We start from the raw sequence: 18,286 nt of genomic DNA on the forward strand, positions 1-18,286 counted from the left end.
AAAATTACATTATATCTCCTGATAGAGTCCTGCTACTCGGGCAGTCTCTCCCCGCTCCGCTGCCTGCGCAACCACTCCAGCTCCCCTCCGCATGTCACACCTTCCCCAACCCCTTCGCGAGCTTTTCCTCTTCCTTCCCGTCTCCCTTCTCCCGAAATAACAGCGAAAAGGGAGACAAGCCCTCCCGCGCTGACCTCCCACAAGCGGAGACGGGGCAGCCCTGCTCCCCATCACTTCCTCTCCCTGCCTGCAGCCGGGCCCCCCTGCCCGCTCCTTGCGCTGCCCATGCCGTTTGCTGCGGGCAGCGCTGCCCGGGGCTTGGCTGCGCTGCGCTGGGGCTCGGGGAAGCTGCAGAGCAGATTTTCAGCGGCGAGGCTGTGCCTCGGCACTGCGTGCGGAGCAGACCCCTCGCAGCCTCACGCACGCCTTCCTCCAAGGAGGTCCAGGCTCCTGCTCTGTCTCCACCATCCCTTTGCTTTCGGCTGTGGGGAGCTTTCCCCTCGCCCAGATCCCGGAGCTCCGCTGCCTCATCCGACCTGCGATCAAGAAACCCACTTTCTTTACCATATCACATTTGTTTATTTACTTCAATTCGCCCTGTAACTATCCGTGGGAAGTAAAAAACAATCGGAGGTAGGCGATTTCTGGAGAGAACCGCCGTGTGCGCGCTCGCTTGCCCATATGGAGAAAATTATCCCTACGGTTCAGATTTTCGTTGGATTGCAGCATCAAACAGCCCAGACCTAGCAGGAGCCGGGAGAAGGGGTCACTTTCGATGTCCGGCTGCTACTCCTGAACGGGGAGCAGAAAGATGGCTCCGGGGCCGCCCTGCCTGCTGTCGGCAGCCCCGGGCCGTGCCTGCTGAGTGCACCGGCCCTAGGGCAAAGCCCAGCCGCTGCCCTGGTCCCTGGCAGCGGCAGCTCCAGCACGGCCCTGACACTGAGTCAGTGTGTCTGGGTGCTGACAGAGCAGTCTGGCTCTGTGTTCCCTTTCAGCCCTGTGCGCGTCCGCGGAGCAGGATGCGCGGAAGCGGGCGCCGCGCTTCTGCGGTAGGTCCCCGCAGCTGCCTGACCTTGCATGCGACGGGAAGAGCCAAGTATCCCCCGGTTTATAGGCTGCACTGGCGAAAAGTTTTCTAAAACTCCGAAACAAGATTTTTCCTTATTTCTTTTTCCCTTCCGGGAAATAAAGCAAAATAACAACAACTATAATAATAGTAATAATAGTCATAGAAATTTAGACAATAAAAGCGCCTTTAGTTCGGAACTACTCCAGGGAGCATCCAACACAACCTAACGGAGAGGTAGCCCGTGGACTCACGCACACACAGTTGAAGGAAATGCCCCCACGTATATGTTTTACATATATTATGCATGTAGAAAAAGCCACCCCGGGCCTCGGGAGCCTGAAACATTCACGGAAACCGCTGATTTTGCTTTAGGAGCTCTGTTTTATAACACTCTGTATGACTTCCCCAGCGCGGACATCCCTGCGAGCTTGAATATTTGGGAACACACATCAGCAAGGGAAGGAATTCAGCGAGGTTATGCGTGTCAGAGCGGGATGCTTATGTTCCCATTCCAAGATGCCACTGCAAGCAATTATATACTTCAAGTCCTCGGGAAAAAAAAAAAAAAGGCATGATTTAAAATTAAATACGTATTAATTAGTATCCTAAATGACACTTTAATGTGCTAATATTGAATCGTTAGAAGCTTGGAGATTTGAGAGTTGTTCCTTCTCTCTTACTACAAACTCCTTCTGCATCATGCGGGTCATTGCGAGACTGAAGTCTCGGGTGGCTGGAGGGGCTTGGGGAGGGGGCGTTGCACAGTGAACCCACCCCAAAAAGAAAACCTTCTGCTCCTTGCAAGCTCGAATTTCCCCAAACGATGCGAGACACTGAACGCCAAAAAAGAGCCCTCCAAAACGACCCGAACACTGAGCAGGGGTACCCAGAGCAGAGGTAACTTTTCTCTTCAACCCTAGACCCAAGCGGCTGGGTCTGCAGCTGCCTTATGACTAGTCACCGGCCCCGTTCCCGAGGTCCGGGCAGGGTCTTCCCGTTGAGGGAGACCAGAAAGAGAGCTGAGCTCAGGGCACCGGCTGCTGCATAAAAACTCCTCCATCCTACAGAAAACAGCGACGACCCTCCCTGTTGCCCAGCAGAAAGCTTCGTGAAATGGAAAGCGAACGTGCTTTGGCGGAATTGCAGGATCGGGCGCTCCAGGATCACTTTAAAAAGGAATAGTTATCAAAACTGAATGTCGGAACGAGAAACTAAAAGTACTCCGGTAGTAACAAAAAGTGCCGAACGGAACTAGGGGTAAATAATAGTGCAATTTTCTAGTTTTCCTTAGAAACAAAGCGTTTGAAGAAATGTTTTAGTTTGCCTTTTCCCTTCCCGGTACCGACAACGCTGCGCTCAGTCCTGGCCAAAGTTTAGGGAAGTTTGTAACTACAGCCCCTTCCACGGGCGTGAGCCTTCCCTTTGCCACGTCGGGCTGGGGGCTCCGGTTGGACCAGCGGGGAGCCGGTGGGACCTGCGGGGGCTCCACTGCGGGACCCTCCGAGGGCACAGCGGCAGCTCCGCGCCTTCTTGCCGTCTGCAGAAGAAGAGCCCGGCTGCGCTGCTCAGGAGCGGCGCCGATGAGGAACAATAACTGGGGGTCGCTGGGGAGACCAGAGCCCATGAGATAAGGCTGCTCCACACCGCGCAGGGCGGCGGAAGCTGCGCACCCCCGAGGTCCATCCCCGCCCTACTCGGGGCAGTTACCGTCCCGCCCAGGTGGAAAACGGGGGTTTACGCAGAGGACGGTGAGATTCTGTTTTGGGATGCATTGTATTCCACCAAGAAAAATCCAGCTTCCCCCGTGCTTTTCCCACGCAAACGTAACCTCGGCCCCAATCCATGGAGCCTCTGACACCATTTCGCTCCCATACGAGACGATGGGAGGAATCCCGTGGGATGCCCAGAGTGCGGCCACCTGCAGTCCCTGCCCGGCCTGCAGCCCTCCTCTGCTTTAGTTTGTTTTTTATAGAGCCTGGCGAGTTTTCACCCAGGCAGAGCCCCCGAGGCATACCCGGGTTTTAACAGAGGAGATACGGTCAGGAACCCGTGGTCCAGCGCTCCTGGGGTATCAAAGTGCCAGGCAAAGCGCCTTAATCTGCGAGGTTACCGTCCGGCCGCTAGAAACGGGCAGCAGCTCCTGGCGTGCGGTACCGGGGACACCCCGAGCACTTCCGAGGCAGAGGGAGCCCCCCATGGGCCGGTTCCTGTCGGGATGGAGCCGTCAGGTCAACCCGCTGGCCGGGCGGGGGTAGCAGGCTCGAACCCGCCTCTCGTCCCTACGAAAGACGGTGATAAGTCGCGATACGTAGCGTGTAGCACGCCGCGATTTTGAAAGAGGGGTGAAAACGAACGCAGGGGCCGGGCCGAGCTCCCCGCGGTGACAGATTTTAGCGGGTCAGGCGGTCTGTTGGGGAGGGGGGCATTCAAAACGCTGGGCTTACAATAAGCGCTGTGACAACGGGCTCCGCAGTGGGGAGAGTTTAAAATGCCTGTGCGTGGACGTGTATGCGCGCACACCCTGCGCCCTTCCAAACCCCCCCACCCCCCCAAAGCCCCAATGTGTTAAATCTATCTAAGGATATATCTATATGAAGGGGTCTTAGGCCTCCTTTGCGTCTTCCTCCGGGGTGGGTCAGCCCAGTTCTCAGCCTGCGCACCTCGGGGCTGCAGCCGGGCCCTGCCCGAAGCCACGGCCGACGGCAGGGCCGCGGGCCGGGCGGGGGTTCCCCGGTGGCCAGCAGGGGGCGCTGCCGCCCCGCGGATGCGCTCCGAGACCCGCGCCCGCGGCTGCCGCCACCGCGCCCCGCGCAGCGGGAGGGGAACGGGACGGGAAGGGGCAAGTGACGGGCAGGGGATGCTCGTCGGGGCCGCAGCGCAGCTCCGGTGTTTTGTCCAGCTTCCTCCGCACATGCTGACATCCAAAGTGAGCCGGAGTCTGTCACGGATGGGTGCGGATTACGGCTTCGTGTGTAAACCCAGGGATTTGCTCTTTTCCCCCCCACGTCCCGCGTTAGTAACGTCATTTCGGAACCGCAAATCAAACCTTGCATAAGTGAAAATAGATGCGCAAAACAAAGCCGGGGGTGCCTGCGGTTCCTGAGCGACAGGCCGGTTTTATGCAGCGCCGAGCGCAGGGAACCGGCCGCGGGTGCGCGGCCAGGTGGGAGGGAGGGGGGGTCGGAAGGGACAACGGCGCTCTGAATTAGCATCGAAAAGATAAAACCAAAGCGACGGTCCCGGGTTGCTCCTGTGGCCGGCGGGAGGAAACCCGGGCAGCGGGCCCGTTTCCGGCGGCCACCGCAGCCCCGGCCCGCCGGTGATATGGGCCCTCGATGGCAGCGTCAGCGCTGGCCCAGCTTAGGGACGAAATAGGGGGAGTGAGGATTTCAGGGCTGCACCCCTTGTATGCGTCCTGTTCGTGAGCCCTGGCTGCGTGAAGAGCGAAGCCCTATACACGGGGTTCCTCATGCTAAGGGAGCCAGGGCCGGCACCGACAATCCCTTGGATGAAATCCACTTGCGGCGGAGGCCCCGAGGTGCCCGACGGGGCAGGATCGCGGGCTCTCTCGGATGCCTGCAGCCCGGCCTGGCTCTGGAGCGCCTGGCTCGGTTCGTCTCAGCTCCTCTCTTCGCGGCCCGGGCTCCTGTCCCTCCCGCCAAGCATTGCGCTGTTGTGAAGGGCTCGCAGCACGCCTAGACATACAGACTGGGATTTAGGGCGTCTAGAAAGGAATGAAATTAGGGATTTAACTCTCTCCTCTAATTCACGCAGTCCCCCTCCAGACACGAGCTGCCTGGGCCACCTCTCCTCCCCTTTATGGGCACGGATCCCTAGGGCTGGAAAGAGAAGGGGGAGACGGATCTCGCCTGGAAAAGAAAGTTAAGGGGAGGCTGAAACTTCCCTCACCGCTATCCCCCCTCCCGTGAAAGTTCATCCTGGATCAGCCCGTAAATCACCGTCTTACCCCGAGGTCTCCCGCATCTGAGACCTTCCTCGCATTTTCTTCTTGGCTCGGCTTTTAAAAGATGAGTATTAGTTTGGAAATCCGGAGCTAGTGCCTTTGAGGCCAGCCATGTAATTTGACTGCGAATGTAGCGCACCCCTCCCTCCGCGCAAAGCTGCCTCGAAGTGCGCTTGGAGCAGATCGGGGATTGCTGGGAAGGGAGCCCCTGCCAGATTTTTCTCCTCGTAGAAGCCAAGAGGACAGCGAGAGCAGCCTGTCAAGACGCTGGGTTGGAAAAGTTCAAGAGAGGAGCTTCGGGAGATGCTCCCGGGGCAGCCGGGGCTGGAGCGCAGCGGCCCCGGCAGAGCGGGCACCGGCTCCGGTGGGCTGCCCAAGGAAAACGGCCAAGGCGACGAGTGGGAGCGAGATAGAGAAATTCAAAGTGAAGCGGAAAATCCTGGGAAATCCCATCCCGAGCCCCCTTGGTTTTTGTTCTGTCCCCGGCCTGTTTTCTCCTTGACAAAACCCAGAGAGAGCTGGTGCTCCCCAGGCTCTGCTTGCGGTTTCTCTGTCTGTCTGTGTCCACGCACGCACACATATTTATATATAGATATATATATATATACACATAGATACATATATGCACGTAGCGCAGAGAGCAAGCAGGGCTCGGTGCGGCGACTTCCAGGTTGCTGCGGCCGAGCTCACTCGCCTTCCCCGGCGAAACCCGGTTTGGGCAGAGGGAAGCTCCCTGCTGCAGCCGCAGCCTCCAACGCTGAGCTCCGGAGCAACGGGACCCCCCTTCGGGAAGGGCTACAGGATATTTTTCGGGCAGGAAAGAGGGGTCAAGGGAAATTTCTCGAGAGAGGTTTTGGCTTGGTTTTTTGGTTTTGGAGGGTTATCCCCCTGCTCTTGCGCGTGTGATGGGTTTTTTCTCCACACGGATATAATCCTTTCCCTCCCCAACTGCTAAATTACTCGATGCAGTTTTCAAAGGAACCCTGTGATTATGTCAGGATGTCTGGAGATAGAAAAAAAAAAAAAGGGGGGGGGGAGAAGGAGTTGAAGGTTTTCCAATTCAGATTCATCCTGCAGTCCCGGAGCAGTGTAAATACGCAGATGCAAAGCACGGCTCTTCCTAGAAGTTTATCCTTTTATTATCATCTCCTTCCTTCCCCCCCCCCCCCCCCCATCAGTGCTCAGGAACTACGATACCGGTCGAAATCAGCACATCAAATACCGGTCGCATTTGGGGCACTCTCTCATCCTGGCTCAGGGCAATAACCCCAAATCTGTGCGAGAAGAACGTTACTGCCTGCTGGGGGGGGGGGGGGGGGGGGTAAATTACCCTGAAAAGGGGAGAGGAAACTTTTTTAGGTCAAAATACTGTCTGTTCACAAGGAAATCCACTTCTCTCCGCAGCAAGCCCAGCGCAGGGGGCCGAAGCCCGTGTGTGTGCGGGCAGAGGAGCTTTTCCCAAACGGGTGAGACCTGGAGAAGGGCACCTCGCTGCAAAATGTGTCGGAAGACTTGAGCTACGCCGTCCAAACATCCCTCTCACTCTGTCCCTGCAATCGTACGCACGTGTGGGGATGGGTGTCCATCCGGACAGCCGCCCAGCGCCTGGAGAACACATTTCCATTTCACACCGAGAGACAACTTCTCCCTTGCACGAAGTGCTCGCAGCGCCGGGCGCACAAAGGAAAACACGTCCACAGAGCAAGGCGCGCAGACCCCGGCATCCCTGCGTGCCCAGTACTGCTTTGCCACTTATATTTACGCCGTCGATTTGATATTGCGTTAAAAACACCGGTTAGCTGCAAACAGGCGCTTTTTGGTGCTAGGGAAGGCAAGCTCACCTCGCCCTTTACTGCAAAGAAGCGAGGACCGCTTAGATACCGATTTGTTTATCATACTTTAATGCAGTGGAGTAACGGATTCTTTGTGTATAAAGTGGAAAGAAAATAGAAAAACAATGTCCGTGAACGAAGGAAAGAAACGCTAGATTGGTTTTAAGACTTCCCCCATCCTTTGGTTCAACAGAAACATTAATTTACATTAGCAATTCCGCATCTTTAAGATAAATTACACAGCCTCGTAATAGATTTAAAGTACGCCAGATTTTTTATCATTAATTGTAAATGTGCAAAATACCTGCTGGTACTTCACTTTAGAGGAATGTAATTGGCAAAAATGGGAGGCTGATGAATAGATAATAGATCCTTAACTACCAATAAACAGTAAGCACCAGCCAAGAGTATTAGGATGTGATCATAATTATTCTGCGGCCCCAGCCAATGGGAGGAGGAGAACTCAGCCCTAAAATCATCCCCGGGCCCAAAGGTAAACGCGAAAATACGGACAAGGCTGGAACCGGAGACTTGCTCCCCTGTCCCGTCTGCGAGAGCCCTGCGCGTCCCAGCTTTGCATAATGCAACCTCCCTCCGCTTTGTTTTCCGCACCGCGCGGTGCGGGGAGTGCGGAGGACAGGACGGGGGTGTAAATAAGTTCCGAGGACGAGGAGGGCGACCCGTTCTCCCACCGGGATAGAGCCTTTTCCAAGCGGGGCATCTGTCTCCCCCGGACTCCCCGGTGCTGACCAAGGTAACCTCGCCGGGCTGAGAGCCCCCGAGAGGTGGCAGGGACAGGGGTGTCACCCTGGCGGAGAGCCCCGAAATCCCCATCCCAGCCCCCCGAGAGGAGATGCAGGACCCCGAGCACCCCCCTTCCCCCCCCCCCCCCCCCGACCCCGTCCCCGTACCTTGGTCTCCGGGCGCAGAGGCTGAGCGGTGCGCGGGAGCGGGGCCGCGCTCCCCCCGCGCTGCCGGGCGCGCTCCCGCTGCACTCCGATCCGCGGCTCCATCCCTCCCGATGGCGCTGCCCGGCGCTCGCCTCCCCTCTGACGCACTTTAAAGAGTCTCCCCCTTCAACCTCAAGGCGAGTAATAGCGACCAATCATCAAGCCATTTACCAGGCTTCAGAGGAAGCTGTTTATGTGATCCCAGCACTAATTAGGCTCATGAACTAACAAATCGTTTGCACAACTTGTGAAGGGGCCGATCACATCCATGGATTGTCTTTGGACTTAGGGAGGGAGGCGGGGGGGGGGGGGGGGGGGGGCGACCGCCTTTTCCTTGCAGGAGGGAAACTTCTCCCAGCAACTTTTTTTTTTTCCCCCTTTTTTTTTCCCTCCCTGTGTGTGTGCGTGGTGCGCGTGTGTGTGTCTCCCTTTTGGGTACCGCTGGCTGCCGCTGCCTCCTTTTCCTCCAGCCCCTGTCTATTTATGTGTGTATCTATCCCTCCTCAAGTCACTGCCTGCTGCAAACTTCCCCGGATCGTCTCCCGCGCACCGGAGAGAGCCAGGCAGAGATTCGGCCGGGGACTCTCGCCGCGGCAGCATGTTTCAGCCCACACCCAAGCGGTGTTTCACCATCGAGTCGCTGGTGGCCAAAGACAGCCCCTTGCCCGCGTCTCGCTCCGAGGATCCTATCCGGCCGGCGGCGCTCAGCTATGCCAATTCCAGCCCGATGAACCCTTTTCTCAACGGCTTCCACTCCACTGGCAGGGGGGTTTACTCCAACCCGGACTTGGTCTTTGCAGAGGCCGTCTCCCACCCGCCCAACCCGGCCGTGCCGGTCCACCCCGTGCCCCCTCCCCACGCCCTGGCCGCCCATCCGCTGCCCGCTTCGCACTCCACGCACCCGCTCTTCGCCTCGCAGCAAAGGGACCCCTCTACCTTCTACCCCTGGCTAATACACCGCTACCGGTATCTGGGCCACAGGTTCCAAGGTACGTGCAACTTTTCTTCTCCCTCCCGACCACCCTTCCATCCTCCGGACGGTCCCCACGGCGCGGCTGATGGGGGAACCAGGGGTGGGGGGCAGCCGGTGCCCGGAGCCGTAGACTTGGCTCGGATGGGCCGAGGGGCTTTTGTTGCTGATCCCCCCCCCTCCACGCCAAACTTGAGGAGCTGTCAGAGCTGGGGGTGGAGGGGGGGGTGGGAGGGGGGAAGCTTTGGCTCGGTTTTGCCGAGCTGCTTCTCCCGGTTGGAGCGGGGCAGGAGGGAAGGCAAGGCCGGCCGGGACTTCGGAGGCGTTCTCACCCCGACTAAAAGCAGGGGAGAAAGGTGGATGGTTTTTGTTCCGCTGGGTTAACAGCTACGGAGGAGCCCTTGCAAAAGCCTCACTGCAGGGATGGGAACAGAGGGGACGTTAGGTTCCTCCGGGAGGACGGTGGTGCCCGGGGCTGCGGGTAGCCGCAGCAGCCCCAAATCCAGCCGCTGCCCTTGTTAGCGGGGACGGGACAGAACTGAAACGAACCCCGGAGACAGGAGAAAGAGGGAGGAAAATAATGGTAACGCTGGAGCAGCGTAGGGAGATGGGGCTGCTAGGAGAGCAGGGCTGGGGACAGAGAGCGATGCCGTCCGAAGGGCCAGGGGAGGGCTCCCAGCTTCCGAGCGATTAACAACCGGCTGGAGGAAAAGAACCGAATCCAATGGCGCACGATCAATAAAATCCCCCTTGTTTAACCCTTTGCAACCGGCAGCGCCTTCTCCGCAGGGTGAGCCGGTTTCTCCCGTAATGGGTCCGGCTCCTCTTTCGTTATACACACTTAAAAAATTAATAATAGTAATAAAAATTCAACCTCCTTTCTGAGGGATGCATTTGCTTGTTTAAAAAATTATTACTATTATTTTTCCCGGTATTTTAATTTTTATTAACTCCAAACGAAAACAAACCACCTGCGGTATCCCTTTCCCGGCCTTCTGCTGCCGAGCCGTTGGACCCGGGCTGAGAAAGGAGTCTCTCTCTGTCTCCGAAGCCAGGCAGACAGGGATACAAAAAGGATTATTACCCTCTCAGAATAAAATTACAGGTTTCGCTCACCAAATTATTTGTCGCAGTCATCAGGCGATTGGTAAAGAGCGGTAGATGAAAGGCGGAAATGTCCTGGTGTTGAGCCACAGCCTGATTTCAATCACACCCTCCTCCTCCAACGATTTTTAATGCACTTACGGAGAGAGACCCGCATTGCCTTTCCCATCTCGGAGGGACCGACACGGAGAAGCGGCACAGGGTCAACCCGGAGGGAGAGACCCACCAAAACCCCTCTGGTGACCCCCCCCCAACCCGGCCCGTTCCGCATTAGGCCGGCTGGGACGGCGGCTCCGTGGCCTTCCCAAGTTTGTTTCTTTATTTCCCCTCCGGTTCCCTCCGGGGCAGCGGGCACGGCGGCAGCGGGAGTCGCTGCGGGGAGCACACCCCGGCACAACGCAGGGGAGAGCGGGGAGAGAGAGAGGGCCCGGCCGGAGCTTTGGGAGAGGGAAGAGGAAGGAGGCCGGGAGCGGGCTGCGGGAGCTCGGAGCTCGGCCGGGGCTGAACCGGGCAGCGGTGCCCCGCCGGGAGGATGTAAATAGCGAACAGGGGAAGGTGTTAGGCGAGGGAAGTCGGGCAGCTGCCGAGAGAAGCCGCAGACACCGCAGCCGGGCTCCGGCCAATTCTTTTCCTTGATTCTTTTTTCCCCCTTAGTTCTCCCATATTTGTGTTGTAGTATTTGAATTTCTTCCAGTCATTTCTGTCCCCTGTTTATTTCCTTCACTTATTAATCGAAGGGGAATTTAATAGCAAAAAGGCGCTGAAAATAATAATAAATGAACTATACCCAGTTTTCTCCTGCAAGTAATGGTGGGAGGCAAAAATTCTGATACTCAAAACTCTTCTCGAGTGCGTTTGGTGTTTCGTTAATCCCTGTTTTACCCTGTTGCCCAGGGAATGAAACAAGCCCGGAGAGCTTCCTATTGCACAACGCACTGGCCAGGAAACCCAAACGGATCCGTACAGCTTTCTCCCCATCCCAATTACTGAGACTGGAACATGCCTTCGAGAAGAACCATTATGTAGTAGGAGCAGAGAGAAAACAGCTGGCACACAGCCTCAGCCTCACGGAAACTCAGGTAAGAGGGAAGCAAGGAGTGGGCAGTTGGGAAAGCGAAAGTAGTGGGATGCTCTTGGGAAAACGCACCCGGTCGGCCTGGAGATGCGGGTAAAATTACGGACAAATTTTGGGAGTGTTTAGGCCTCCAGCCCAGGGCCGGCGGAGCTCGGTGAGGGGTTCGCCTTTGCCTGGGTGTTGTTCAATCCTCTCCCGTTTCTGAGAGCCGCCGTCTGCACCGGGAGCGCCAGTGGCTCGGCCGGGGGTGGAAGCGGCGATACCCGGGTATCGGCCGCGGTCCCCCTGCGGGATCCGTCGGGAGCGGGACCGGGAGCGGCGGAACCTGCCATCTGCGTGAGAAAGGCGGCCCTGGTCCTTGCTCTGCGGGATGCTGCGACCCTCAATAAGTAGTGGAATGCTAGGGGGGGAAAGCCCCCAAAACAAGAGGCGGACTGAGCCCCCCCACCCTTTTGGACCCTACGTCAGAAATGCAGGTTCTTGGTTGATTTTCACTCGTTTCTAGCCCCGCGTCCAGCGGCGGGGACATGAGGAGCAGGCTCAGGAGGGCATAAAGATGAAAAATATCATTATAAGTATAAGGAATAGCCCCCCCTCCATTTTCTTCCTTGCCCCCCCGCTGGCTGGCTGCGGGCCAGAACCACACCGGGGGCTATTTGGGTCGTCCATCTTCAGGGCCGATTAGCCACGTTTCTGCTCCGGGTGTCCTGGGGCGAGGGTCTCGGTGGGTTCCGAGACCGAGCACCAGTAGTGAAGCGGAGGGAGCGGGGCTGAGCTCGGACTCCCCCCGACGGCGGGGACCCACGGTCGGTTTTCAAGCGGTTTTCTGCTCTCCGGAAGAAAGGCTGAGGTGTGGGGCGGAGTGGGGGGGGGGAGGTGGGTGGGTTGGTTGTTGTTGTTGTGTCGGGCTTTTGTTTTGTGCCCTTCCAGGAGAGAGGGCTCCAGATGGGGATTGTCTCTGCTACAGTATGTGGCACTGTACTTCAAATAACAAAAAAAAAGAGAGCCAAAATACCGAGCCGCAGCCTAGTTCAAAGTTCCCAGTAAACACAGCGTTCCTCGGGCGGATTAAGTTGTAACACTTTTTTTTTTCTCCCTTTTTTTTTTAACTCTCTCTCTCCTATTTTTTTTCCTTTAAACTCCTTTTCGTGGGGGAAGCAATAAAGAGGTTGGAGCTTTTGTTTTAAAATGTCTCCCTAACAAAACAATAAAAAGGGATCGCCACTTTTATGAGGTTCTCCGAACAAGGGACCGGTCACAGGCTTATTTCTACTGGAAAGCTGTATTTAAGGTGGTCTTTGTGCTGCTTGATTCCGAAGCTGGTTGGGGTCTTTTGTCCGGATGTCAAACCCCCAGTCCCCTACAAATGAGCTCCCTTTTGGGAGATCAGCGTGCAGAAATGAACCGTCCTCCCCTTCAATTAGCAAACTAAAAGCAAATTAAACTCACCCCTTGTTCCCCGCTCAGCTTTTTAATGGGGGACTTTTGGAGAATATGAAAATGCAGCAGAGATGTGTGTCCGGCCAGGCAGGTCTCTGTTCTGAAGAGGCAGCGAAGCGGGTTAAACCAGCTTATTAAAATGCTCCAGTTCCCTTTTCCCCCCTTGCTGAGGCCTTTATCAGGCACTTTCAGACAGAACCAGAGTTTAAACTGCTTTTAAAAAAATTATGTTTACCTTTGGCCGCTACAAGGAGTGTGGCCAGCCCTGGAGATAGCTCCCAGATCAATACTATCTGTAATTAAAGCGCTGAAGTCAGCTGCCGGATGGTTAAGTCAGATTTATTCCGCGCTGAACCATTTCAGAGGGCTATTTACGACGGCACTTAGGCGTTTCGCCTCGCTATGATCGCCCCTGGACGGAGCGTCCCAGCGAGACACTGCGGGGAGCACCGGGAGGTTTTCTTTTCGGGGCTTTTTCTTCCATTTTATGCTCGTCCCTCCGCTCCCCGTCCCCAACCCGCTGCCCCGTTAGAAGAGGCGAGGCCCTCGCTCTGCTTTGCCGGGCCGGCCGGGGGTATCCCACAGCCGGCCCTGCCTCCCCCGCCGCAGCCTCCGGTCGCTTTCCCGGTGCTGGAGGCCGCGGGACGCCTCAGCAGGCCGGGTACCAAGAGCCGCCCCGACGGCGCGGTGACAGCCTGCCGCCGCGCAGCCACGCTTTGTGCTCCCCTCGTGGGGTGCCTGGCGCCACGCGCGGGCATTGCGCGGGGCTACTCATGCGCGGAGGATCCGCGCCCCTGAGCAAGGTGCACGCACTATGTGGTACGGCCGCCGGGAGCGGAGCCGCGCACACAGCATCGGTGTGGCTGCTCATTCCGTCACGCGTGGGGAGTCTGGAGGTCCCGGGTGGGCATCGTCAGTGTTGTCTGCGCCTCTCCCGGGGAGGTTTAGTGGCACCCAGGCTCTGGTTGTCCCCCTCCAAGCTGGGCAGCGATGCAGGCAGGGTATGGTGCAGGCAGGGTATGGTGCATGCAGGGCACGGTGCAGGTAGGGCATGGTATTAACAGGGCACAGCGCACGCAGAGTCTGAAGCCCCTCGGCACGTCCAGGGCAGCGGGCTCCAGGCAGCTCCGGCGTCCGGTCAAGGCGTCGGACTAACGCCCGCTGCCTTTCCTCCCGCAGGTAAAAGTATGGTTTCAGAACAGACGGACAAAGTTCAAGCGGCAAAAGTTGGAAGAGGAAGGTTCAGACTCACAGCAGAAGAAAAAAGGGACTCATCACATTAACCGGTGGAGAATCGCCACCAAACAAGCCAGTCCAGAGGAAATCGACGTCACGTCGGACGATTAAAAACTGGCACTTTTGGGACTTTTCAAAGCCAGCACCCCACCAACAGAAAGTGTTAACGGCTCATACTTAACCGCCCCCCCCCCCCCCCCCCCCCCCCGGCGTGGCGGTGCGGGGAAGGGACACGGAGATCTCCATCAAACCCTCGATCCCCGCCGGGGCGAGCGGCCGGGAGCGAGCGGGGTGAGGCAGCGGGAGGTGCGGGCCGAGGCCCCGCTCGGCACGGCGGGACTTGTCAATCCACCACCGGGACGAGGCGATTGACAGGTATTCCGTTTCTCGCAGTCCACTTTTGAAAGTATAAAGGTTAAAAAAAAAAAAAAAAAAAAGGACAAAAAAACCCTTAAAAAGAAAAAAAAAAAACAACCACAAAAATCTCGAAACAAAAAATAATCCCCGAACCGAACCAGAAAAATTACCACCTTACAGGACATTTTGCACTTCACAGGTTTTTTCCGTCTTTGAAAGAGAGATTTCCCTAAGCAGCCCAAACCCACACCTGTTTCAGAAACTTGAATTGCATGTGTAAAGCCGTCTGGGCGGATAAAAAAGATGAAAAAAAGGCAAAAAAAAAAAAAAAAAGGCAAAAAAGAAAAACGGAAAAAAAAAAAAGACCCCGTTTCCTAAAGACAGAAATGAATTGTATTTTTTTTTTTCCCTTTAAGACAGGTTCTGTGTGCTTTTTAATTTTATTTTACGAGAAATGTGCAGTCTGTAAACATTTTATGATAACTTCTGGCGTCAAAGTGTTTGTGAAAGCTAAAATGAAGTAGCAGTAACAAAGCATCGTGTTCCTTCCGGATGGACAAACACGGTGGGGCTGGGGAGGGACGGGAGGGAGCGAGGGGAGGGAGGGGGGGAGGTTGGGGCTGGTCATAACTTTTGCTGCCAAAAAATATAATTCCGATTAAATTATTCCCCCCCCCCCTTCCCCGATGTATCCCCATTGCAAACCCGGATGGGAATTATAATTGCGGATTAATAAAGCGCAATCCCAGCCACTATGTCTGGCGGTGGGGACACCTCCCGAGCAGGGAGGATGCAGAGAAAAGGGACTTCAAAAATCGAGGATTGAACTTTTTAATTTTATTTTTAATTATTATTATTATATTTTCTTCTTCTTTTTTTTTTTTTTTTCCTTCTAATGGCCATTTTCATTGGGGCAATTTTCAAGCACTGACCTTATAATATTCCGAGATCCTAGAGCTACTAAAAGATAAGGCAAAGTGACAAATGTTTCCTTCATGTCTCCTATACCAGAATGTAAATATTTTTGTGTTTTGTGTTTAATTTGTTAGAATTCTAACACACTATATACTTCCAAGAAGTATGTCATTGTCAATATTTTGTCAATAAAGATTTATCAATATGCCCTATATTATTATATTTTTTAAGCAATCTATTTTACCTTTCCCCGAAATTTCTCGGGAAATCGGTAGTTTCCCCTCCCCGCTTCCCACCTTGATTTTAGCCGCTGAACCCTGCGGAGGGAACCTGCGCTACCGCGGCCGCTCCGCGCATTCCTGCCGCCATCGGCGTGTTTTCTGAATGAATTCACCGCCTTGTAAATAGCGCTCTAAAAATCAGCCGCAGAGACCCGTTCGCTGTAAATAAATACCTTTAGAAAAGGGGGAAAACCCCCAAACCCAACAGCAACAAACCCAGTCCCTTCCCCGGGTAGAAACTCAAGTGGGAACCGGCCCCTAATGGGAGGGTGATGCTAGTTCGCAGCAGCCGCGCTCCACTGAGGGGAAAATGAGTTTTCCTTGGAAAAATATGGATTTTATTCAGTGGGAGAGAATTTTTTCCTCCCCCCCCCCCCCCGCTTCCCAACATTTTTTTCTCCCCATCCATTTTTTCATTTTTTTTTGTTCTTATTTTTAATAATTTTTTTTTCTCTTTTCTCCTATCTTTTAAATCCCCTTGCCAGGTCGGTGCGGTGAGGAGCAGGTCCTAGGAGGCAGGGACCCCAGTTGCTGCTCTCCCCACCGCTCCAAGGGAGCGATCCTGGGCACAGGGGTAAACGTCTGACATTAAAAACGTGCAAAAAAAGAAAGGGGGAAAAAATAGGGGAAAAAAAGTTGCTCCGGGTCCTTGAGGAAACTAGCTGGTTTTCTGGGGGTACACAGTTGTTTTTTCATGCTTCATTTGCTCCTTAGCCTGATAGACTGCATTAATCAGTTTTATTTCCATTGATAGAGAAACCTCGTCTGCTCTGTTCGAGCCTACAAAGAATCCTGCAAGCTTTTGTGAAAGTGCAAATCAGTTTAGGCAATTATCATACCAGGAATATGAAGGGGAAAGAGGAGGCATTGCCCAGTGGTCTCCTTTAATCTCTTAATCCGTGGATCCAGGGGGGCTAGTTGGACATAATTTAGGACAATCTGACTACCCTTTACACTGTGATAAGGCGAAGTTACAATGCATCGCGAAAATACGAGCTTTGTTAAACATCCTGCCTTGAAAAGTTAAGATTAGACATTCCGTGCACGTGGTGGCTCTATCGGGTACTATGTAAATTTATAATTTTTTTTATTTTAAATCCGATTTTATTTTACTTTTTTTTTTTTTTTTTTAATATTGCTCCTTAAAAATCCTGGTGACTTTCCATTCACTGGTGCTACAAATAGGAGAGAGGCCCAGGCAGGGTTAGGATGCACGTTGCAATGCAGTCCCTTCCATTTAAACCTAGCCTAATTGTTTAGTAGGGCTATTCCCAAGGTAAACTTCTCCTTGCATTTCTCCCTTCCTGAAGCAGCTGATGGGGCAGGTTTGGAAAGTCAAACAGGGCCCACATTTCACCTGAACTCGCTCAAATTGGCTTCCGCTCCGCTTCAATCCCGTGCAAATGGGCAAACATTAAACGGATCGCGGCTGAACAGCAGATTTGGGCCTTTCTAGAAATTGTTTCCCATCTTGATAAAAGGCTTATTTCTGCAGGAACCATATATTTCTCTCCTCCCTCTCCCTTCTTTTTTTAAACCGTGAGGGAAGAGAAGGGGGAAAAAAATTAAGCGTCCTATGTAGCGTAACAGCAATAAAATCTTCAGAGAATGCCATTAGCTTTGAAAAAAAACCCCTAAAAGCTTTATTACAAACCAAGCTTTGAAAATAGGGGGGATTAGGAGTCTGAAAGGGTCCCACAATGGTTAGAAGAAAAGGTTTCATGCTAATGAGGTTAATGCCCTTTGTATCTCAGGACTCCACAACTTCATTACTCCCTATCTCCGGCTGCACCAAGCGGCTCAGAACACTGCAATCCACTCCAGCTCTCCCCTGCCTTGCCTAGAGAAGGATTTGATAGCAGCTCTGTTCAAACTAGATAATTATATCTTTTCAAGTCGGAATTAAGATAAAGAAAGTGAAGCAAAGGCGGCTAGCCTTGATCCACTGCAAACAAATTTGGCGCACTTTCTAGTCTCTCTCCCCCTGCCTCAATAGGCAGGACAGTCAGCTTATTAGACCCTCATTTGCTTTATTAATTCATCTATTTAAAGTGGCAGGATTAGAGCGAGGGGGAGAGAGGCAGTCTGATGTGGGACAGTGGATGCCAGGCAACGTGGAAATATAAATACTGGCGAGATGCTATCCGAGCGGGGGTTTAAAAATACATTTTATATTAAATAACCGAGGGGAGGGGGCGGGAAGGAAGGGGTATGTCGGATTTTTACTGCTCTTTCGAAGGAAATCTCAGTGCCGGCTGCCGGGGGCCTGCTTGTCCCCGCGAACAGCCGGCCCCGCGGAGAGCCCTCTGCTCTCCGTGCCTCGACGGGGCTGCAAGCTGAGCGCAGACACTCCCCCCTCCAACCCGCCCAGGGCCGGCTGCACTGCGCGGGCGCGCAGCGGTGCGCTGGCGAGTGAGCGCAAATCGGCCGGGCTGGTTTTGCGCCGTCTCCCTCCTCCATCGCTTCACTCTGCCTATAGAGCAAGGGCGGCTCAAGCCCCCGCCCGCCCCGTCTCGCCTCTCCCAGGCCTCTTCACGTGTGTCACCTCCCGGCAGCGGCCCCGGGGGCTCCCGTCGATGGCGGGGGGAGCCGTCGAGGCCTCCCCGACCCAGCCGGTGGCGAGGCAAGAGGCAGAGGGGCCGGATCCGGACTCGCTGCACTACACCCGGCCCAGCTCCGCGCCCGGGATCTGGCCCCTCCATCCTTGGATTTTTAACCCTTTCCCTTCGAACCGAGCCTGCGGCTTCCAGCCCCGCCGTGGCCTTTTCCTCCGATTCCCACACCGAGCGGTTTGCACCCCCCCTGTTTGCACTGGACCAGGGAGAGGCCCTTGGAGTCCTCGCTTTGTTGTGTTTCGAAGCGCTGTTTATTTACCTCTCCTCCCCATTGATGGATGGTGCTGTTACTGATGAGCCTTGGCGGAAATTAGCGGTCCGCCCCTAATTAGCACCCCTACCTATCTGCCTGCCTCATAGGAAATAGGCAAAGCAGCTCCGGTCAGACCGGATTCCCTGATAAACAGGATTCTCCCGGCCCCTTGCTCCCGTGTCCGTAACTGCTCGGAGCTAATACAGCGATTGATTTACTTCTCCA

At 54.9% G+C, this 18,286-nt stretch overlaps 1 protein-coding gene across 2 annotated transcripts; it reads left to right on the top strand.

Annotated features, from left to right (window-relative positions):
* Window positions 1–7,421: 7,421 nt before the first annotated feature.
* EMX2 (empty spiracles homeobox 2) lies at window positions 7,422–14,531 on the top strand. Of its 2 annotated transcripts, XM_065672358.1 has the most exons (4): window positions 7,422–7,619; window positions 8,324–8,804; window positions 10,784–10,968; window positions 13,584–14,531. In XM_065672358.1, the coding sequence occupies exons 2-4, from the start codon at window positions 8,414–8,416 to the stop codon at window positions 13,749–13,751; spliced, it is 744 nt and encodes a 247-aa protein (XP_065528430.1). In that variant the 5' UTR covers window positions 7,422–7,619; window positions 8,324–8,413; the 3' UTR covers window positions 13,752–14,531. The 2 variants fall into 2 exon arrangements, with proteins under 2 accessions (XP_065528430.1, XP_065528431.1); XM_065672359.1 differs by lacking the exons at window positions 7,422–7,619; window positions 10,784–10,968 and having other exon boundaries at window positions 8,139–8,804.
* Window positions 14,532–18,286: the final 3,755 nt, after the last annotated feature.

Source organism: Lathamus discolor, chromosome 3 (genome assembly GCF_037157495.1).
Source record: "Lathamus discolor isolate bLatDis1 chromosome 3, bLatDis1.hap1, whole genome shotgun sequence".
NCBI classification, from domain to species: Eukaryota; Metazoa; Chordata; class Aves; order Psittaciformes; family Psittacidae; genus Lathamus; species Lathamus discolor.

What these genes read in the sequence shown, in the direction of transcription:
- EMX2 (XM_065672358.1), top strand. Translation starts at nt 8,414, where the DNA reads ATGTTTCAGCCCACACCCAAGCGGTGTTTCACCATCGAGTCGCTGGTG. An exon ending in TCTGGGCCACAGGTTCCAAG is followed by an intron (nt 8,805 to 10,783) that starts GTACGTGCAACT and finishes CCTGTTGCCCAG; the next exon opens with GGAATGAAACAAGCCCGGAG. An exon ending in TCAGCCTCACGGAAACTCAG is followed by an intron (nt 10,969 to 13,583) that starts GTAAGAGGGAAG and finishes TTCCTCCCGCAG; the next exon opens with GTAAAAGTATGGTTTCAGAA.